Source organism: Phascolarctos cinereus, unplaced genomic scaffold (genome assembly GCF_003287225.1).
Source record: "Phascolarctos cinereus isolate Bilbo 61053 unplaced genomic scaffold, phaCin_HiC Scaffold_726;HRSCAF=1367, whole genome shotgun sequence".
Classification (NCBI taxonomy): Eukaryota; Metazoa; Chordata; class Mammalia; order Diprotodontia; family Phascolarctidae; genus Phascolarctos; species Phascolarctos cinereus.
Window position 1 is genome coordinate 98,376,982 of NW_027556098.1, and position 23,794 is coordinate 98,400,775.

General features: G+C 38.3%; 1 protein-coding gene across 1 annotated transcript in view; it reads right to left on the reverse strand.

Annotated features, from left to right (window-relative positions):
- MORC1 (MORC family CW-type zinc finger 1) overlaps nucleotides 1-23,794 on the reverse strand; it is a 189,254-nt gene that overhangs the window by 64,356 nt on the left and 101,104 nt on the right. The window contains exons 15-17 of the mRNA XM_020999849.2: nucleotides 23,043-23,171; nucleotides 20,644-20,749; nucleotides 16,882-17,017 (exon numbers count right to left, since the gene is read on the reverse strand). Coding sequence (XP_020855508.1) covers nucleotides 16,882-17,017; nucleotides 20,644-20,749; nucleotides 23,043-23,171 — 371 coding nt within the window. The remainder of the gene's footprint in view (nucleotides 1-16,881; nucleotides 17,018-20,643; nucleotides 20,750-23,042; nucleotides 23,172-23,794) is intronic.

Genomic DNA, 23,794 nt, shown 5'->3' on the forward strand with positions numbered 1-23,794 from the left:
TGCTAATGGTGAAGATGTGCTTAACGAGTGTTAAACTTTTTTGCCTATCTCTAGCCTTCAGCAGAACAGAAAAAAATGATGAGGAAAGCAAGGAAGAGAGAAAAAAAGAAAAGCAATAGCAAAGTAAAACAGTAAGAAAGCAAGATTAGAGAAGATGGCTCAGGAAAGAACCCTTTATATAATCAGTCACCACAGTACAAATCTTCAGTTGGAAGAAACCTTCAGAGTCATGTAGCCCAACCCACCATCTTCAGCAAAAATGACCTCCACATGCTCTCTCTGCCATTCTTCATGACAGAGGGTTAACTTGTTATTTCAAAAATAATAATAGCTGGCATTTATATAGCACTTGATGGTTTGAAAAGCACTTCATAAATATCTCATTATTTCACAAGACAGATGGAGTAGAAGATACTGGACCACAGCAATGACGAAATCTAGTTTTGAGTCTGTACCTAAGAACTAACTAATATGACCATAGGCAAATCACAAGATATCTGAGCCTCAGTTTTTTCATTTGTAGAATAAGGAAGACTGATTAGAGCAGAGATTTAGGGCCAAAAGGTACTTTAGAGTCCATTTAGTTGAACCCTCACTTTTCAGATGAGGAAGAAGATGAAGCCCAGGTAATAAATAGCCCAAGGTCACATAGGTAGAAAGTGGTAGAGGTGGGATTTTAACCTGAGGCTTGTGATTACATCCAGGACTCTTCTCACTGTCCTAGATCACGTCTGGGGCAGCTAGGTGGCACAGTGGATAGAGTGCCCGGTCTGGAGTCAGGAAGACTCATTTTCTTGAGGTCAAATCTGGCCTCAACACTTACTGGCTGTGTGACCCTGAGCAAGTCATGTAACCCTGTTTGCCTCTGTTTCCTCATCTGTAAAATAAGCTGGAGAAGAAAATGGCAAATCACTTCAGTATTTCTGAAGAAGGAAATGGTAAACCACTCCGGTATCTTTGCCTAGAAAACTCAAATGGGGTAATGTAGTTGGACAATGCTTAAATGACTGAACAACAATACAAAAAGATCATGTTTACTAAGGTACTGTCTAGCCCTAACAATCTGTATAAACTCATTCCATGCTGTTGCACAGTGGCCTTTTGGGTATACACACTTAATCACTTTATGGACAAACTATTTTGCACATTATCAAAGGTAAATGAGGTTGTCTTATGCTAAAAACTTATTCATTCACAAAAAAAATCATTTGTCTTTCCTCAGCAATGCACAAATAGGAAAAGAAAGAACCACCTACTAGATTTACTACTGGCATACACTGTTATAGCCTCAAACAATTAGTCTATTAGACTACAGCCACATTTTATCTCCATCATGAAGGCAAACAAAAGTTCCCAGGTCTGATCAACCCAGTAAAAGGAACAGCACATCAGAATGGAGAGGCGGCTTTTTTCTACCCAGAATGTACTTCTCAAGAAATCTGGCTTGGCCCTTTTCCTCTTACAGAAACATGTTTACAAAAACGTATGTTATAGAGATGCAAATTTTTGCTAACATAGGCATAAAGAAAATGAGTCAGAAGTCCCTATGCAGACTTATTTTGCAAAGCTTTGCAGTGACTTTCTGGTCAACCTATTTTTAATTTTATCTTTAGCAGTTAATAGTTTATGTCAGTTTACTTTTAGCTCTTCCTTTATTTAAGCTCCCTTGTGCGCAATTTCTAATTTGAAAACCCACTACAAAAATCTGTGGTTCAAATCTCATTTCTGACACTAATTAGTGTGACTTTGGGGAAGTCATTTAACCTCTATGTGCCCATTTCCTCATCTGTAAGATAAGAGGCTTGGACTAGATAGCTTCTGAGGTCTCTCGTAACTCTAATTCTATGATCCTATGCTTTCTGTGAAATGTGGATTTGGTCATTATGATTATTCTACTAATCTGGTTACCACTTTCCTCCAAATAGTATCTTCACTTTCATCCCAGTTTTGTTTGTTTGTTTGGTTAGGCAATGGGGTTAAGTGACTTGCCCAGAGTCACACAGCCAGTAAGTGTTATGTGTCTGAGGCCGGATTTGAACTCAGGTGCTCCTGAATCCAGGGCCGGTGCTCTATCCCCTGCGCCACCTACCTGCCTCCCATCCCAGTTTTTAAAAAAGCACCCTTCTCTTTCTTACAGTCTCTATCTTATTTATAAACGTCAGAATTACAGTTTTGTCCACGAACTATCCCACTGGGCAGCTAGTGGGTGCAGTGGATAGAACGCTGGGCCTGAAGTCAGGAAGACTCATCTTCCTGAGTTCAAATCTGGCCTCAGACACTTACTAGCTGTGTGACCCTGGGTAAGTCACCTAACTCTGTTTGCCTATTTCCTCATCTATAAAATGGGCTGGAGAAGAAAATGGCAAACCATTCCAGTGTCTCTGCCGAGAAAACTCCAAATAGGTTCATGAAGAGTCAGATAACAACTTCAACAACTGAACAACAATAAAAAAATATCCCACTAGAACGGAGATGGGGAACATTTGGCTTCAACTTCACAGAACAATTGTGAACTTCAGATTTAGTCAAAGGGCCGCACTTGAGGACCTAGAGGGGCCACATGTGGCCTCAAGGCTGCAGGTTCCCCATACCTGCACTGGAAGATTTGTTAACACCAAAATAAGTTTGCTACTTATTCTTAATTGATACTTCTGACCACCCCTTTTAGGGGATCCTGCCCACTCATTCTTTTTACAATTACTTTACATCTTGGGAAAATTCTCTAAATCATAGGCTGGATCTTCATAGGATCGTGGAATGGATATAGGTCGGTTATCAAAAAATGGTTTAAATCCCAAATCTGCCACTTGCTGCCCACAAAGCCTGAAGCAAGTCCCTTAACTATTTGAGAGCCTCAGTTTTATCTTCTGCTAAATGAGACAGCTGAACTAGACAACCTCTATTTTGTTCTAGCTCAGTTATCCTGTAATTATTTGAGTTAAAGAAGGTCCCCAGAATAGGTGAGACGGGCTGATCTCCTGTCTCAGACATTTACTAGTAGCATAACTCAGGGCAAATCACTTGTTTCTGCTTCAGTTTCCTCATCTGTAACCCAGGGATGATAACAGTCCCTACCTTACAGGATTATGGGGAGGACAACACATAACAACACATAGAATATGTTTCATAAATCTTAAAATGCTATAGAAATGTGACCTACTATCAGGGCTGGATTGGTAAATGTAAGTTATTGAGGGGAAAATGCATCCATGCTCACTTTTAATCTGTGTTACTAACACTGTGTTATTAGGAACTGAGATAGAAACAAGCACACCAAAAATCTAGCAGGTTTGGTGAGCCAGTTGGAGTTGGCTACAGTTCTGCCTATTATTATTATTATTATTAATTATTATTATTATTATTGTGGACATCTAGGCTTCAGCCAGAAAACAAATGGAATTTCTCTGTTCTTCCCATTCTGAACTCCAAATAGTTTCATCTACTCTGGAGCCACTTTCCAATGCTCATAAAGATCAGGAAGTTTTGTTACTTGCTTCAATTGTCTGTCCAATTCACAGAGAATAAAAAATTTGACCTTAATGATTTCTTAGTTTAGCTTTTCTGTAGACAAGGAAACTGAATCTCAGAGAAATAATTTGCTCAAGATCATGGTGTCAGGGGAGAGATTAAAACTTGTATTTTCCTGACTTGAGTTTAATATATTAGCTGTTGTACACAATTCTGCCTCTCCTATTAAAAGAACGATAGTATTTGTATAATTTGTATAATGCTTTATGGTCATGAAGAGTGCTCCACTTCACGTCATAGTGTAGAAGCAGCCTATCTCTCCCTTTACCTCTGATGTCCATGTTGGTGCTTGCCAACCAGATCCTCCATGTTGTTTTGGGAGACCCTAGGCTGAAACTGGGAATCCCAATTGAAAATAAGGTCTGAGGAAAGCATTACAGAAAGAGCTTTGGATTAGGAATCAGGCAACCTAAGCTCTAGAGTTAAGTTCTATTGAATAGTTTCTGAGGCTGAGAGAAATTCATTTAAATCCTCTATTTCAGTTTCCTTATCTATAAAATGGGGATAATGATACTAATCTGGCAGGACTGTTTTAGTATTTATAATATGTATTTTGTCATTGTTTACAGAAATCATAGAGAGTTGTTTAGGAATGAGAAAAGAACAGCAACCTTTTATTACTGAAAAAATACATGACAATCAAAGGAAGGACATAAGTATATACTGAACTATGTATGTGTATATCTGTGAATAACTATGAAATTTGTATAATTATAGCTCTATATGTATACAATTGTATGTGTGTATAATTATATATGTATGTATAACCATGTGTATAGTTATATGTATAATGATATATGTAGTTCTACAGACAGATATATAGTATTTCACTTGACTGTCACATATTTTTTCAGTGACAAAAGATTATTGTTCTTTTCTTGCTCCTAAAGAACTCTCCATAATTTCCATAATCACATGATACATGTTATAAATACTATATGTGTGTAACTCTATATGACTATATAATTATGTGTGCGTATATTACATATACATATATATCATATATATATATATATATACACACACACGTAGGCAATAAAGATTTATTAAATATTTACTATGTGCTAGGCATTATATTAAGTGCTGATATAAAGAAAGGGAAAAAATAATCCCTGCCTTCAAGGAGCTTACAATCTAACGGGGAGACAACATGGAATCAATTATGTACAAACAAGCTAAACAGAGGATGAATTGGAGATAATCAATAGGAGGAAGGTGTTAGAATTTAAGGCGATAGGGAAAGGCTTCCTGTAGAAGGAAGGATTTTAGCTGGGACTTGAAGGAAGCCAGGGAAGCTTTCCAGGCATGCCAGTGAAAACATCCAAGGCTGGGAGATGGAATGTGTTGTTTGAGGAAGAGCAAGGGACCAGTGTCACTGCATCACAGAGTACATGGAAGGGCAGAGAACAGGTGTAGTAAGAAGGGCAGTTTTGAAGAGCGTATGTATGTACGTATGTGTATGTATGTATATATGTATGTATATGTATATATGTATGCATATATGGAATAAGAAATAATATGAAAAGGTTTTGTAGAGATGATGATAACAAAATATTTATGTAAACATATATAATTTCACAGAGCTAGACATAAGTTTATAAGTAACAAAACAGTAACAGTTCACATTTGTTTACATGACACTTTAAGATTTCTAAAATGCTTGACATTTTCTCATTTAATCTAGCCTTCTCCCCCACTCCTTTGTTGGATAAAAAAAGGAGAAGACTAGAGTGGGACGTGGGAGGAAGGTGAAGGGGTGGGTCAGGAAATTTGGTTCCTGATCATGATCCTACTACCAACTAGCTGTGGGACCTAGATCCAGTCTTTTCACCTCTGGATCTCAGTTTCTTCATCTGCACAATGAGGGTATATTATCTCAAGGGCTCCTTTCAGCTTTAATAGTCTGTGAGTCTATGAATCACATGGAATGACAGTTAAAGGCGTAAAGGGCTGCCTCCTTGTGATGAAGACAATACTGGACAAATAGCTCAGATTTTCCCAGAAGAGACGGGTGAGAAAATAACTTGGGCAGTGGAGTCAAGCAATATTTAATCAAACTATCTAGTATGTGCCCCGTCCTGCACTTGGCATTGTGAGGGGTTCAGAATGTAGAAGTAAAAGGCAAGGCATCCTTCCTAGATCATAGATTTTGAGCTGGCAGATATCATAGAGGTCAGAAGGCAGATATAAAACTGGAAGGGACCTCAGAGGCTCAGAAAGTTTAAGTGAAGTGCCCAAATTCAAACAAATATAATTATCAGAGTAGATATGAATGCATGTCCTCTGACTCCAGAGCCAGGGATCTTTCTGCTGTTATCATGCTGCTTCTTCAAGGAATCTATAATCTGTGCACAGAAGTACTTTCTTCTCCACTATTCTTTCCCTGATACACTATGAGCATAAGACCCACAAGTGTGAATCTATTATGTATAATTCCTTCTGAAGAAGCAATGCATCATTATAGAGAAACAGGGACCTCTGTAGCAGGAGTAATAAAGCAAGATATTTCAACTATACTGTGTATAATAGCCTCTTGTTAGACATGGCCCTGTAGCTGTCATAAATTCTAGGTTGTGGCAGCGTATGCAAGAAAGCTGTGAAGTGCATTCAATGCAGAAATGGATCTTCTTTGCCATCCTACAGATCTAAAGTCTCAGATTCATACATGATGGCCGCACATTAAAAAGATTAAATCCTAAATGAGAAAATCTGTGTACTTTCCTCATCACTAAACTGGCCTCAGACATGCCATACCAATCTGGAAAATGCTACTAAAATTTCAGCAGGCCCTCTTTTTCCTCAACCCTTTACAGCCAAACAATCTACTTGGGAATTGCCAGATTACATTGTTTCATTTTGTACATGTACATCAGCGTTGCAGAGAACGGTAAGTTAACATTTCAGCTCCTTTTCAAATTCTACAATCTTTATAGGGTCTTTCTGCTCATTCTTCAGACTATGAAAAAGTTAAATGGGATTCACACATAATCACTACACTCCATACTTCATTTGGATCATATAAGAGAATATATTATATCCTAATGATTTGTCCAGAATTTGCTAGATTTGACCTTCACTGATAAAAACACACACACACACACACACACACACACACACACACACACACACACACACACACAGAGTATTCATTTCCAAATGGTTCTGAGGATAAAAACCATGTTGTATTAACTTGTGTATGCCACACTGACCACAATTCCATGCCCATATTAGATGTTACTTGATTCTACCATCCCAAGAGATAGCAAATTTCCTATCTCTCTCCTCCCTTCCAAGATTCTATTATATTGTTTGTCCTTTGTTTTTAAAGAAGGCCAATGACATCACGAGGTGATAAATGAATTGGATTTAGCGAGGCAGAGTTTCACAAAGTTGTCAGCCTCACTCTCTCTTCTACAGTCATCAAATTCCATCGGCAACACAAAAAGTTAGGATGCTCTTGGCTTCTTTGGTGTCTGTCTGACCAAGGCCTAAGCACTCCACACTACCTGTTTCAGCCACCTGCATGGCCACTGGAACCAACTGTTCTTATCCATTCATTCCACCAGGGTAAATCTTCACATGCTTGTCTGCCAAAACATCGAAGTGTGGCCTCTGCACATGCACTCATTATTTGACTGAAACTACTCTTAATTACCAAATGATCTCTTAATTACCAAATCTAATGGCCTTTTCTCAACCCTCCTCCTTCTTGACCTCTGACACTGTCAATCACCCTCTTCTCTTTAGGTTTTACTTCCCCTTCTCTCTTGGCTCTCCTACCTGTCTGACCTCTTCTCAGTCTCCTCTGCTAGATCTTCATCCATGCTGTGCCTGTTAACTGTGTCTCCCAAAGCTCTGTCCTGGGCCACCTTCTCTTCTCTCACTGTATGATTTCATTTGGTGATCTCATCAATTATCATCTCAATGCAGATGATTCTCAGATCTTTTTGTCCAGCTCTAACTTCTCTCCAAACCTCTAGTCTCATATCTCCAAATGCCTATGGGAAATCTCAAATTGGCTGACCCATAGTCATCTTTAACTCAGTATGTCCAAAATTGAACTCAGCATCTTTCTCATAAAACTCTCCCTTTTGTTTAACTTCCCTATTATTATCAAGGGCACTGCTATCCTCCCAGTCACCCAGGCTTGCAACCCAGGCTTCATCTTTAACTACTCATTCCCTCTTACCCTTCTCATCCCCATATCAAACTATTGCCAAGTCCTTTCAAATCTACTTTTTCAGTGTCTCTGGTGTATTCTCCCACCTCTTTTCTGACACTGACACCAGCCTGATGTAGGTCCTCCACCTTATGACCGGACTTTTGCAACAGTATTCCAGTTGGAGCAGAGGTTCCCAAAGTGGTTGATGACACCCTCTGGGGGGTGCTGGAATGATCGGGGGGCAGTGGCAATGTCGGATGTAATTGGGGGGCATTGAATAAAAATAATGGGATAAGGAAAGAAGGGAAGAGAAGAAAATTTTGAAAAATCGTTCCTATGTGTTTCATCTGTTTTGTAACAGAGTTAAAGCAGTAGTGATTACATTATTTTCCAAATAAATAAACAAAATGCAAGTTATAAACAATCACAAGTCCACCTACTGGCCTTAACAAGCAAGTGTTGGCAGGTAAGCATGTAGTGCATTGTCAGGAAGTCCAGCATGCATCAGCAGGAATATGTGCATGTAATGACTTGTTTACAATATGACACCATGTGGTTACATGATGCAATACTGCATCATAAAAATTTCAATGCAGAAAAATCTCACAAATTTACAATAAATTACTAAATTTGTGTCATTTTGGTATAGTAGGTAGCGCAGTGGATAGAGCACTGGCCCTGGAGTTAGGGGGACCCGAGTTCAAATCCAGCCTCAAGACGCTTGACACTTACTAGCAGTGCGACCCTGGGCAAGTTACTTAACCCCAATGCCTAGCCAAAAAAAAAAAGATGTGTCATTTTAAAAAATATGTATATTTTTTAAGTTTGGGAACCTCTGGGTTAGAGTCTCTGCTTCTGGCCTCTCTGCCTCTGGCTCATTCTCTACTCAGCTGCTAAAGTCATCTTCCTAAATGTGGTCTGACCATGTCACTCCTGTATTCATTAAATTCTAGTGGCCCTCTCTCTTGCCTCCAGGATCAGATATAAAATCCTCTGTTTAGCTTTTAAAGTCTTTTGCAGCCTTTCCAGTCCTCTTACACCTCTCTTCTGCCCTTTACTTGTGTCCTTGCTGTTCCTCACACTAGGTACTCCGTTTCCCAACATTGCATTTCCACAAGCTGCCTGGAATTCTTTCTCACCTTACCTTTGCCTGCTGACTTCCCTTAAGTACCAGCTAAAAGCCCACCTTCCACAGAAAGCCTGTCCTGATCCCTCTGGATTCTAGTGCCTTCACTCTGATTATTCACTAATTTTCCTGTATGTACAGGATTTATTTGCTTATTATTGTCTCCCTCATCAGATTGTAAGTTTCTTGAGGGAAGGGACTATTTTTGCCTTTCCTTGTGGCCTCAGCACCTTAGCACAATGCCTGGCACGTAGGAGGTACTTAATAAATACTGCTGATGACTTAATCACAGTGAACTGAATTACATACATCAATTTTACTAGACACTGTTGAAAACAGACCCATGATTCTAAGACACACACACACACACACATATACATACTTACATACATATATATATACATACACATACACACACATACAGACACCCACACCCACATATATATGTATAACAGGGGCACCTCAGTTGTTAGTGGCCCTGAAGTTACTTTTTATTTCATTTGCATATATTATGTACTCATTTATCTATATGTTAAATGTACACTTTAGCAGAATACAGGCTCCTGAGGGCCCAGTCTATTTCACTTTTGCCTTTTAAGTTCTGCATCTAGAACAGTGAAAGTAAATGAGCACCTAGTTCATCGTTAATGATGCTTGTTAAAAAGTAGATAGCCATCTTTTGGTGAAGGGTAAAGGACTGAACAACAGATACACATCTTTTGGTAAATGGCAAAACAAATTGTGGTAGATGAACAGAATGGAATGTTCCTCCACTGTAAGAAAAAAATGAAGATGAAGAATTCAGTGAAGCATGGCATGGTAGGGGCAATGTCTATTCTAGGCCTTGCTGTTGTTCAGTTATTCAGTCACAACCAACTCTTTGTGACCCTGTAGACTATAGCACACCAACACCATCACAGAGGTTTTCTTGGTAAAGATACCGGTGTGGTTTGCCATTTCATTCTCCAGTAGATTAAAGCAAACCGGGTTAAGTGACTTGGGCAGGGTCTCACAGTTAGTAAGTATTTGAGGCTGGATTTGAACTCAGGTCTTCCTTCCATATGGCAGCTAATGGGCACAGTGTAGAAAGTACCGAGCCTGATGTTAGGAAGTGTGACCCTGGGCAAGGCACTTGACACTGTTGCCTCAGTTTCCTCATCTATAAAATAAGCTGGAGAAGAAAATGGCAAACTACTCCAGGATCTTTGCCAAGAAAATCCCAAATGGGTTCACAAAGAGTCAGATATGACTGAAATAACTGAACAACTTCCTGACTCCAGGCCCAGCACTCTATCCACTGAGCCATCTAGCTGCTTCCATACTCTGGGTAGGAAAGGCTGGTTTTTTTCCTAAAAAGGCCATGAAACTGTCCTCAATACTGAACTATTCCAGGGACCTAAAGCTCAAATCATCAATGTATATCTTTGCTCAGTTCACTATAAATGCCCAGTGCACAAGAAATATGGGGAATCCTCAGGGTTAGAGAATTTTCCAGTGTCCTATGAGTCAATACACCCACCTTAGGTGAATATCCTTCTCATACTATTGATAAGTAAACTCCTCTTGTTAAATATTACATGATCTACAAATGTCTCATTTTGTCCCAATATGAAGACGGAACCACTAGACTAATCTGAGTCAAGCCTCGCCTAGGACATAAAAGGGAAGACTGATAGGAAGTGATGCAGAGTGAAGAAAGCAGAACCAGGAAAACTGCACGCACAGACACACAGACACAGACACACAGACACATACAGACAGAGACACACATAGTCACACACAGACACACACACACTACAAAAATCTGAACTGAAAGAGTAATGACAAGATGAACCTTAAACTCAACAATGAATAATTAAAAGTTTGGTCCCAAAGAACAGATGAGAAAATACAACTCCCTCCTTTCTTTGCAGAGACTGGACTGTGTCATGCAACACTACATTTACTGTCAGTCTCAGCTGATATGTTGGTTATTTTTGCTAAGCTTGCTTTTCTGTACCCTTTTATTCTTTGTTACAAGGGATAGCTAATGGGATAGATGAGAGGAAGAGTCTTTTCAGAAAAAGAGATCATATAAAAAATACATAAAACTTTAAAAATTGTTAACTTGCATAGAGTTAACATTATAGACATATATTAATGAAACCTATAAATATTCCATGATCATTATACTAAAAAGAAGTAAATGCCTCATCCTACAATATTAGGCTTAACTGTGGGAATGTGATATTGATAATATAAAAACAAATTAGGGAAATTCAGAATGGAAAGCATGTATGTGGATAAGAGTGTTATCTATTCCTGAACAATAACAATAATACACATTTATGTAACACCAGGCATTGAATTACGTGCTTTACAATTATTTTCTTATTTGATCCTCATACCAATTCTGGGAGGTAGATGCTATTATTATTCCCATTATACAGATGAAGAAACTGAGGCAAATAGAGGTTAAGTGATTTGCCCAGAGTCACACAGTGTCTGAGTCCAGATTTGAACTCTGGTCTTCCTGACGCCAAACCCATCTCTCTATCCATCTGGGAGCTTTTAGTTAAGTTATATAGCATCCACGTGCTAATATCACAATCCGCTGACCAAAACAATATACATATACTATGTATATGCATATATATACACACATATATGCATGCGTACATACACATATTATTATACACATAATACATCCAAGGTTAGTTAGAAAACTGATTCTGGAGGGGACTAAGTCAGATGCATAAATATAAGCAAAATCCCCTCATCTTACAAAAAAAGCTCACTACCTCCACAGAGGACATTAAAACCAGCAAATAACATAGGATTTTACAGTGTGGCCAGCAGATGGTGCATGTCCTTCAGAGAACAGAAATGCCTATGCAATGTAACATTGGGGAGTGAAGCAACAGAGATCAGAGATGGGCAGAGAATAGATACGTGATTCATCTGATGGGGAAAAACTGAGACATTGGTTTGTTATAGGAGCACAACTTATAAAGAGGGTCCTGGCTTGTCATTATGGCCTAACAGAATACATGGCCAGAAATACATTTAATCCTTAAAAAGTTAAGCTGCAACTCTACCATTAATTGGAATTTCCCCTACCCAGGGAGGAAATAGGTTCCTGAGCTATACTTGTTATGTTAACTTTGTACACATTCTTAAATCCATTTTATCTCTCTCTCTCCCTCTCTCTCTCTCTCTCTCTCTCTCTCTCTCTCTCTCTCTCTCTCTCTCACCTATCTCTTCATCTATAGATCTATAGCTATCTATATAGATATATGTATATCTATATATCATATGCATGTCTAAATCTATTTATATCATCTATCTATAGATCTCTATATGGAAATATATATCATATGCATCTATCCATCCATCTATCTATCTATCTATCTATCTATCTATCTATCTATCTATCTAGTCTTAGTCCCCTCCAGGGTCAGTTTTATATCTAACCCTTAATATACTGTGCCTAATTTTATATATATATATATAGACATATATATATATATGTATATATATCCATATTCATCCATATATATACGAATGTACAGACACAGACACACACACACATATATACACACTGTTTTAGCAAGTGGACTGCATTATTAGCATGTGTATGCTATATAATTTGACTATGTAGCAGCTAGGTGGAGAAAGATATGGGCCTATCTAGGTAGAGATAGATAGATAGATAGATAGATAGATAGATAGATAGATAGATAGACAGATAGATATAGATGGGATTTAAGAATGTATTACAAAGTTAGCATAATAAGTAGAGCTCAGACACTTGTTTCCTTCCAGGCTAGAAGAAATGCCAATTAATGGTAGAGTTACAGTTTAGCCTTTTATGATTAAATGTGTTCCTGGCCATATATTCTATATCTACCTGTCTACCTATCTAGATATCCATCCATCCATCCATCCATCCATCCATCCATCCATCCATCTATCTATCTATCTACCTATCTATCTATCTATCTATCTATCTATCTATCTATCTATCTATCTATCTATCGGAAACCGGTTCCTGAGCTATACTTGTTAACTTTGTTATATATTCTTATACACACACTCACACCCATGTTTTCCTGAGACTGTAAACTCCTAAGAGCTATAGGAGGTGGGGTGAGGCAGAGAAGTCTATGTCTTTGATATTCTCCCCACCCTACTGCCTCATCCAGCACAACATTTAAAAAATACAATGAACAATCAATAATTATTACTTCTTGCGCTACCCATTCTAAGTGGGCTCTTGGAGTGGTCACAATTTTGCTTCTCTCTCCATTAATAAGCTGGGGAGTTAGGGAGGGAGGTGGGATGGAGAGAGAATATGGCATGGAGGGAGGTAAGCTACAAAGCATTGGCAGTAACTAAGACCATCCGTCCTGTTTTTGCCTTCTGGCTGCCTGGGATACATATCATATCATAGACTGTGGGAGCTGCAAGGGTCTGTCAGTTCTTTTACTGATGACAAAAGCTTGTACCCCGGATGAAAACCTGACTGGCCTCAACACTGTCCGCTTTGTTAGGGGTCAAAGGTCTATGCACCTACATTAGGGGGTAGCTTTGGGGGAGCAAAGGGGGCTGTGGAAGGAAACAATGGTCTTAGATGATTCTGGATCTTATCTCTTAATCAGGAAGAGATGCTTATGTCTCATAAGGTAGCATGGATTTTAAAAAGTGAAACATAGCTTTATCTCCCTAAGGCCAGAAATTCAGTCAACTCTCAATTTTTTAGAGGTGGATTATTATTTGTCCTTGGCTAATGCAGACCTTTTACTTTTCCTTCCCTTTCTCACCTCTGGTCTCTCCTCTCCTGTAAGGGACAGCCAAAAGAAACCAGATAACGATAGATAGCACTTATATAGTGATCTGAGGTTCACAAAACCCTATCCATGTTAATATACCTCACAACAATCCTGAGAGGTAGGTGCTATTATTTTCCCCATTTTACAGATGAGGAAACTGAGGCTGCATGAGGTGAGGTGACTTGCCTAAGGTCACGGAGGACTAAGTGTCTGAGGCCATATTTGAAATCTGGTCTTCTTGCCACCCAGTTCAGTAATACTCACTGCACCCTCAGTTGATCAGTTTAAGGTTAACATAATTATACCATATATAAGTTGCATCACCATACCAATTGGGCTATAAAAAGCTGTCTTAAGACTGTGTATATGTCTACCTTTTGACGTGTTACTTTTGGTTTTTGTCTTCTGGAACCCCTGCACCTAGCAGTAGGTGCTCAACAAATACTAGTTGGATCAGAATGGTTGATTCAATCACTCAAAAAGAGAAAAAGAAACCAGGGCTTTGGGGGACCAAGACTGTATTCTAACAACCCTGCCACAGTCTGTCCAAAAATGAGCAGTAAAAAAGAAAAAACCTAACTGAAGCTCTTAAGGAGATTAACAGGTTCTCTGAGCTCTATTAAAAAAAAAAGAATAAAATCCACATATACATGTCCTGAGTTCTAATGTCTTTACTAGTTAGAAAATCAAACCAGTATTACTAGAGGCCCTTGGATCAGAGGATGTCCCTTAGAGTAAGAAAGACAGGGACATCATCTCAAGGCCCCAGGCAACTCTAAGTTGCTGATCTACCATGTTCTTGGGCATCTCCCCACTTGGATCTATACACTAATGGAATCATAGGTCCAAATTTAAAAACATTAAACTACTGTAATGTGGCACTTTCCCCTTTAATTGGAGATATCAAGATGCAACTACTTTTATAAACATTATTTTCCTAATATTAATTACTTTTGTCCTTCCCTCACATCTATTTTTCTCATATTTTATTTTTCTAACATTTACTTCTAAAACATGTCAACTTGAAAGTTTCTGTATTAACAAACCCATTTACTGAAATACATATACACATACAAATACATATATGCATATTGTTGTTCAATGGTTTCAGTTGTGTCTGACTTTCTATGACCCCATTTGGGGTTTTATTGACAAAGATACTTAAGTAGTTTGCCATTTCCTTCTCCAGATCCTATTACAGATGAGGAACTGAAGCAAACAGGTTTAAATGACTTGCCCAAGATCACACAGCTGTTAAGTGTCTGAGGCCAGATTTGAACTCATGAAGATGAGTCTTTCTGATTACAAGCCCAGTACTTTATCCACTGTGCCACATAGCCACACAGCCACACATACACACATATGTGTATGTGTGTGTATATATATGTATATATATTTATACACACATATATGTGTATGTGTGTGTATATATATATATTTATACACACATATACACATGTATATGTGTGTACATGCATGTGTATACACACACACTCAGATTTTCTGTGTAAACTGCATATCACTTTTCTAGGCTTCAGTTTCCCAGTCTTTGATCCAAGTCAACAAACTTTTGTTAAATACCTACTACGTGCAAGGTACTCTGTTAGTCTCTGAAGTTACAAAGACAAAGAACTCAAATGTTCCCCTCCCTCAAGAAGCCAATCTCTCAGTCGACAAGCATTTATTGAAATCACTATGGGCTCACTGTTGCCAGGCGCTAAGTACAAAGGATACAAAGAAAGGCAAAAACCATGGTCTGACATGGTTAGACATGCTCTTTAGGAAGGTCACTTCTGCAGCCTAGTGGAGAATGGATTAGAATGGGGACGGAACTGAGGCAGGGAGGCCAACCTGAAGGGATTACAATTTCTAGGAGTGAGGTGATGAGGCCTTGCAACAGAGTGGAGATTGTGTGGGTGGAGTGAGGGGACATGTGATAGTATTATGAAAGCAGAAACGACATGATTTAGCCACACTTCGGATATATGGGCTGAAGGAGAGTGAAGAGTCCAGGATTGGTTGTGAGCTTACATTCTACATTATAATGCTATTATAAGGATGAATTAACCAATACTGATAAATCTCTCAAGGAAATTACATTTTGCCTAGTTCTGATAATTCCAGCCTTATTTGATCATTTATTTAAAAAAAAATTCTCTCTATAATGAATTGCAAACAGGCTTAAAAAAATACTGGTAAATGATGGGAATTAATTAACATCTTAAAAAAAAAAAGAAACAAGGGTTTTAGAGGCCTGCAAACTCAGTATGAGTTGATCATCAAAAGATCACAGATTTGAAGATGTAAGGGACCTTAACAATCCATCTAATCCAAGTCCCTAACTTTTGAAAGGAGAAAACTGAGGCCCATAGAAGTGACTTATTCAACATCCTACAGATATAAACTTGTGGAACCAAATTTGAACCCAGGCCTCTGACTCCAAATCTAGCACTCTTTTCCATGAAACAACACGCTACTTTGCTCTGTCCTGGCCAGACCACACCTGTATAATGTGTTTGACTCTGAGTGGCACATTTTTGGGGAGGGGGGTGAAGCAATCAGGGTTAAGTGACTTGCCCAGGGTCACACAGCTAGTAAAGTGTCAAGTGTCTGAGGCCATATTTGAACTCAGGTCCTCCTAACTCCAAGGCCTGAGCTCTATCTACTGTGTCACCTCGCTGCCCCCAATGAGTGGCATATTTTAGGAAGGACAATAACAAAATGGATCATGTCCAGTGAATAGATTGATACAGTGATTCTAACTCATGTTCTATAAAGACTAGTTGAAGGAACTGGAATGTTTTAGCCAGAGGAAGTGATAACAGGCAGGCAGGGTGGGTGAAAAAAAAGAGGTCTGAAGATATTCTGAAGTTATGTCATGTGAAAGAGAAGTGTTAAGAAGAATACAACATTTTCTGGGTGGTTTCAGAGGGTATAAATGGCATCAGTATGTGAAAATTACAGGAAGACTTTTTAATTTTAGCTCAATATAACAAAGAATTTCCTAATAATCAGAGTGGTCTCAAAACAAAACAGAGTACCCCATGAGCCAGTGAGGTCCCTCTTGCTGGAAGTATTCAAACAGGGCGCCAGATGACCACTGGTCATGAACATTGTACATGGGATTTACGTTTTGGAGGAAATCAAATTTTATGATGGCTTCAATCCCTTGCAATTCTAAGATTCTACAAAATGCCCTCGATGGCACAGGCATCATTATATTTTGTGAAAGTGATGAATAATTAGTTACTCACCCATGACCGTTCGGCCAATTTATCCTGATATCTTTGCACTGAATCTCTGAGTTGTTTCTCTTTCTCATTTTCTGATGTGGATACTTGTTTCATGGTGCCCAGGGGGAAAGAAGGGAGTTGTTCTGGCCTGTGACAACTTCAGAATCAAAGAGCACAAGAAATAAGGTCAATGAAAAGGAACAGGCTATTTGAACATTATCACAGTGGCTAGAGGTGATCCTCAACGTCCTAAACGCCAAAAATCGGATATGGGGAAGCAATACCTTCCTGATGCCAGATGAAATTTCCCAAACCCCAGATCTGAGTATGTTACTTCCTGCTCAAAAATTCTGACCAGCTCTCTACTATCTGTGGAACAAAATTCAAATACTCCTTCCTGGCATTCAAGGCCCTTCACAATTCAGAAGGAATTCAAGTCTTTCATCCTTTTTTTTTTCTACTATGCTCCCTCATGCTGCCAATTGTTAAAGCTTATGTGTCCCAGATTTTCTAGGCAGTTCTGACTTCAAGAAGTTGTCAACTTTTAATTAGATTTTTCAAAAGGAATATTCTTTGTCATATCATGAGTCATTTTTGGGTCAGACAGGATGGTCTCTGTACTTACAGGACAGCCAACCAGCACAACTCAAAACTCAATAAATCAACCAATCAACAAAGATAACTGGTTCAATTAGTCAATCAATATGCAAATAGCCACCCTGTGCCAGGCACTGTACCAAGTGTTTGGGATATGAAGACTGAAACTAATGCTTCTTGTAATCCCCCCATTTCCCCATCCTTCTACTCTTGCTCTGCTACCCTGCCTATATCTCCCAGAGTTCCCAAATCAGCCAATCCAAATTCTATTATTTTTCCAAGTCCTAATTTTATCACCTCTGGTAAGCCCAAACTGATCTTCCTGGCCAGAAATAATGTTTCCTTGTGAACTATTGTGATACTCTGCATCTTTCTTACTGCATAGTCACAACCTATCGTACCACAGTTATTTGTATAGCTGTATTACTTTCCTATTAGTCTGTAATGAACCATAACAGGGACAAGGTCTCATTTTCCTACGTATTCTTCATTGTACCTAGCACGCAACAGATGCTCGTTAATTTTTTAGAATTATGAAATATTTTTGAATAAATTAATAATGACTCTAGGGATTACCAACTATAAATGACCTCAGACTATTTGGCTTTTCAAATCCTTGTGTCTTTTCGTAGTCTTTCTGTCTCCCTCCTTTCACAGCTTTTCACAGGTTTTCACGTCCTGAAAATGTCACTCTGTCTTGCTGCAGCACCTTTATCACCTTCTAACTGGCTGGAGCTGGTAAGCCAAATAGGCAGTATTGTTAGAATTTTGAGTCCTATCTAAAATAAAGACAAATGAGCTTTGAAATGGTGGTGGGAATGAGATAATTTGCATAAAGAACATGAGCTTCATTGTACGGTTTTTGTGATATCTAGATTGTCTAGAAGCCATTTTCTTTACTTCTGGACTTTTGATTCTCTTCTGGTTAGATAAGATTACTGGTTTCATGAATTCTATATCTTTTAGTTTGATCACAGTCAACACAGTCAGAATCCCACTGAGCAACCCTTATATTCAGGATGTGGCTAGAGATGGAGATGGGTCAAACCCGGATAGATGCTGGTATGACAATCCTTTCCTAAAGCTCCTACTTCTCCATGATCAAATTCTGAGTATGGGTAGAGTGTGTATCCACAACACTACAGTAGAAAGAACACTGGGCCAGAAGAGACCTGGTTTTAAAGCACTACATAGGTGTGACCTCAAGTAGCAATCAAGCAGTCTCTTATGGCAGCTGGAGGTACCTAGAGAACACAACAAAAAGTCTGGAGAACAAGTTTCCTCCCCTTTGCAAGGCATGGGAAAAAATTAGGGTAAACAGGACCCACTTCATGTTTTCCAAGAAGAACCCCAAAATATTCTGGGAATGGAAGTGACTAGTTACATTCACATTCAGGTTCTGCTATGAAAAAACATCTCTGCATTCACCCACAGAAAATTCGCTGGTTATTATCCAAGAAAAGTGTGTAATAAACAAATCCAAAGCGTTACTGGAATACTATACAAACACCCACAGTGTTGATTTGAAGACAACTAGGGGCTTCATTTACATAAGCTTTTGTTTTTATTTCAGTAAAAGGACTGTGCTCTTGTCAACTTTTTTTTTTCAACTCAGAAATACAGAATTGTTGCAGGAGAAATTTCGTGACAGAGTACTCCCAAATGAAAAATGGGCTGTGTTAGGAGAGAGTGAGACCCCTCACATTCAAAGTCTTCAAGCAGAGAGAGGCAACCACTTGTTGGCAATGTTGTAGAAAGGATTCTTGGTCAGTTATGGGTTAGACTCAATGGCTTGCGAAGTCCCTTCCCAACCTGAGATCCTATGATTCCTGAAGTACCAAAAGCACATGAACACGAAATATCTTAACAAAAATCAAATCTACCCAAAATTCATAAAGTGGCTTTCATTTGTAACTCTTAAAATATATTTTTCATTTAATTATATAATTTAAATTTGTTTAAACTGACATCCAGGTCTTTACTTCATCACAGTTACTCCCCCCTCCACAAAGCATTAACTATGCTGAGCACTCCCAGTGACTCTGATCACTATTGCCACTCATGAATCTGACCTGGAGACGAGGGGAAAAGATCCTTGAAAGGATGCTTCTGACCCACTAAAAAGTAGTAGAATAGATTTAGGCTCTCTAAAAAGGTGATAAATTGATATTCTACTTCAGCTAACACAAGGTCCGGTTACATTTCAGTTCTTACAAAGGTGCAAAAATCTTTCTGGGATGCTACGTAATGAATACCTTGATAACTCATTTAACGGTGTTCTCCTGTGTCCAAATAACTGAAGTGGTACTACTTACCGTCAAGGCTAAATTTCACAATAATCCTTTATAAGATACTACTGTATTACGGAATGCCTGTCTTATTCCATGAATTGAAAATAAAATAAATTTGTAAAGAAAAAGAAAAAAAAAGAAACTATGTCCTAGGACGGTTTACATTTAAAGTGGATACTTTACTATTCACCATAGTAACAAACAGAGCTGAAAAGGACCGAGAGAGAGAGGTCATGAAATTGTAACGGGACAGGGATGCCATGATGACCCAAATTTTAGAACATGCTCAGATTTTCTCTTCATGTTTATACACAGCACGCTCTGTTGACTGGGCCCTCATGGCCAATACCCCCATTACACAGTCCATTTTCCTTATGCTGGGTATCATCAAAGGTTGTAGGCCGTATTCATAATGAACAGTAGGAAAAAAGACATAAATCCTCTTTCTGTAATAACCATCCCTTGATCAACTAGCCTGACGCTCAAGAGTTCCTATATCTCTTGCCACCATTTTAAGTTTCTCTTCTTGATAGCAATGGAAAACAGTCAATATTCTGTCATCTCATAAGGAAATTACAAATTCAAGAGGAAATTTATTTTAGACTTTAAGGTCCATCACTTAACTGTCAACGCTGCTAAATTTAACTCATGTCTCTCATCACAAGTGACACTGTTTTGATTTGTAAAGGAGACAGAATTAATACGACTTGAGAATGATTCTCTACCCCTAATGTGCTTTCCACAAGAAGACAGGAAACAGCTGTCGGAAACGGGAACTCCCAAGTTGGTTCTACTAAAAAGAAGCCCATTAAAGTTAACATTTTTTTCCAGCATGACAGGGGTATTTTAACAGCAGATAATTCTATGCATGTGAAAAAATGCCATCAAAATCTACCTGTTTTCCAAGAGGTTTGGATTATCAGCACAAGTCCAATTGTCAAGATTTTCTCTCTTCTTATAATCATCAGCAGAAGGTAAAACTCTCCATTTAAGGCAAAGATCTAAGAAAAAAAGGCAATCAGAGACACACATTCTATAAGGGATAACACTGTCAATTGTCAATGGAGAGAAACTCAGAGGATCATCTATTAGTAGCCAAATAAAGCTGCGGTCAAATTTCACTTAATTATGTATAGTACTACTGCAGTGTTACTGCTAGACTGTGGAGAAATTTCTAAAAAGTAATTTACCACATTTTGCAAAGAAAAGAGAAATATTTGAAAATCTGCTTGTCAAAAGTCAGCCCAACTTCATCTTGAATGGTTATTAATCACCTGGAAACTACAAAATAGAGAATTATATATAATTGCATTCTGCTATTTGGTCAAATTACATATTTTCTCCCTTCTGGACCCTTTCATCAGTGTAAAGAACTCTTGATATAAAAACTCTCTCCATCAATGCAGATCTACAATTGTTTTGTTACTTATAGTCTTAAAGAACAGTCTGGGTAAAATCAAGAGGGTAAACAGCTTCCCATTATTAGACAACTATGTGTCAGAGGCAAGATTTAAATTTAGGTCTTTCTGCATCCAACATTAGCCCTCTATCAACTACAATACACTATCTCTTCAAAGAAGCATGCTGTATTTAGGAATGAAGATAGTGTAATACAAGCATGGTCTTGTTTTTCAGGAGGGCCTGGATTCGAATCTCACATCTGACCACTTCCTTGCAAGACATTTAACTTACTTGTCCTCAATCAACAACTTACCTACTAACTCACAGATGGCTGGCTCAAAATAATTATAGACAAATCTTAACATTTTTAATGTCAAAATAATAATAATAGTATGATGATGACAGGCTTTAAAACCCATAAACCAACTCTTTTATAAACATTTTAACTAATATCTGAGATAAAATGAAAGCTCTGAATATCATTGCAAAACTATGACAAAATCATATACTATCACAAAACTTGCAATTTTCCCTTATAAATATTACGGGAGACATTACATGGATCAAAATGTTAGTTGTCTTTATGGTTAGTCATTTGTATTCACTTTGTCAATCTTAGATTCAATTGTCTGCAAAAGGTAAATCTTCTCCTCAGGCTATGACTTAGTCAAAGTTAACACCTGCCAATATCATGAGCTGAGTATCTATGTGATTGTGGGGATGGAAAAATAGAAGAGTTGTAAAATAAGATGGGAAAGCCAAAATGTATGAGAGCTTTTCTTTTGCTTTTCATATATAATGCTTCCAATATGAAAGACTGCACCATTTCTTTTGTATAATACCCTCCTAAAAACAAATCATGACACTGAGAACTTTTGTCTTCGCCAACAAATATGCTCAAAATTGTTACAAGTACTATGAAAGCTTTTAAGGCTATATGCGCACAAAAAGAAACTATAAATAACAGTTCAACTATCAGCCATTATGAAAACTGACAGAATTCAACGTAAGAATGTTAGGCTGAACTTAAACTATTTCTTCCCCAATACAATTGTGCGCACGTAGACCAAGTCTTAATATGGATAGTACTGCTACTTTGCACCCAAATTTGTGTGGAAACTATCCCTCTCTGCAATAAGATGATGATGCAAAGATTGAATCTAATTTGCCCAAAGATGGGCTGATTTAAGCAGTCACTATAATATTCTGTGCAACTTTTAAAGGTCAGGATTGTGCTAGAACCTACATCTAGCAGAAACTTAAGAATGGTCCCTTTCCACTGGGTATAAGGTCTGATCTCTCCCAATCATTTTCAGGGGACAAGAATATTTAGAATAGAGGAGGCTACCAATTCTAAAATATATCACTGTATCATATTTCAGTTAAGAAAATGAACAGAATCAAAATTTTTAAAAAATGTTATTTCCAATTTGTTTGTGTTTACACAGTCTTTTAAAAAATACATATTCATTTCAATAACTGTTTCCAAATTACATTTGTATATAGTCTTAAAGAGCCATTTGGAAAAGGATTCTCTAAGAGCAGAATGACTGAATGAAAAGCTGACAGGGTTAGGTTGCAAAGAAATGGAGATTTGGCATTGATTTGGATTTGGCAGTTTCAGTTACTGGATCCATGAATGTATCAACTCTTAATCATCCATGTCATACAAGGCTATTTCCTCCCTCTGTCTGGCCTCACTATTGCTATGAGAGTTCTCCAGAGCTTTACTCGGCTGACCAGCCGATCCTCTGCTGTGTGACAGCAGCCCGACACACCCTAGGAAGTTTCCAGAGGGAACAACAGCAGATCTTTGGATGGTGGTAAATCACGTCTCCCCCACTACTGGTCCTCTCCACTGCCAGGGGTAACTCAAAGCTGGACCACACTTGCCACACTGAATGATGAACGGGATCTCCTTGGCTTGTCTTCTTCTGTACTGCGTAGAATTTAAAGGCTTCTCCAACCACTTGTTACTCTGGTACCCAAATTCATTCCAGAAGAGCATCGGATTTCTATTACCTTAAAAAAAAAGTCATACAAGGATAAGGAAATGAGCAACGTAATGCATTCTGAAGCAATAAAACATTTAGAGCTGTTGTTACTAAAGGTTTCCACAAGGGACTGTCCTCATTTAATTTAAACACCACCCTTAAAATTCTTCATAAATTTTTATGTATGTTCTCAGCCAAGGTTTCTTTACCCTGAATAATTCCAGATGCTCTTGATTTTCCCTTCTCTCCTCTTCTTTTCAGTCTCACTCCTTCTCCACCCTAGTTTCACGTTTTTCACTCAATCCTTACTTTACATCAACATGTAATATATGCAGGGGAACCTGAGAGGATCTCTTTAAGGAATAGGATTCTGGAGCAGTGGTGGTGTCAATCTCAAATAGAAGCTGATCACTTCAGGATGCACATTGACTTAGGAAACCACAAATTAGCATTATCTGTGTTTTATTATATTTGTATTCATTTTGTTAAACATTTCCCATTTACATTTTAATCTGGTTTTGCTGCATGTTTGGCACCTCTTTGTTCTGGAGCATAAAACTATCTAGACATATTCAGTATGTGCCAGGGGCAGGTCTTGAACACAGGTCTTCTTAGTTTCAAGAACCACATCTCTGTATCCAACAGGCCACA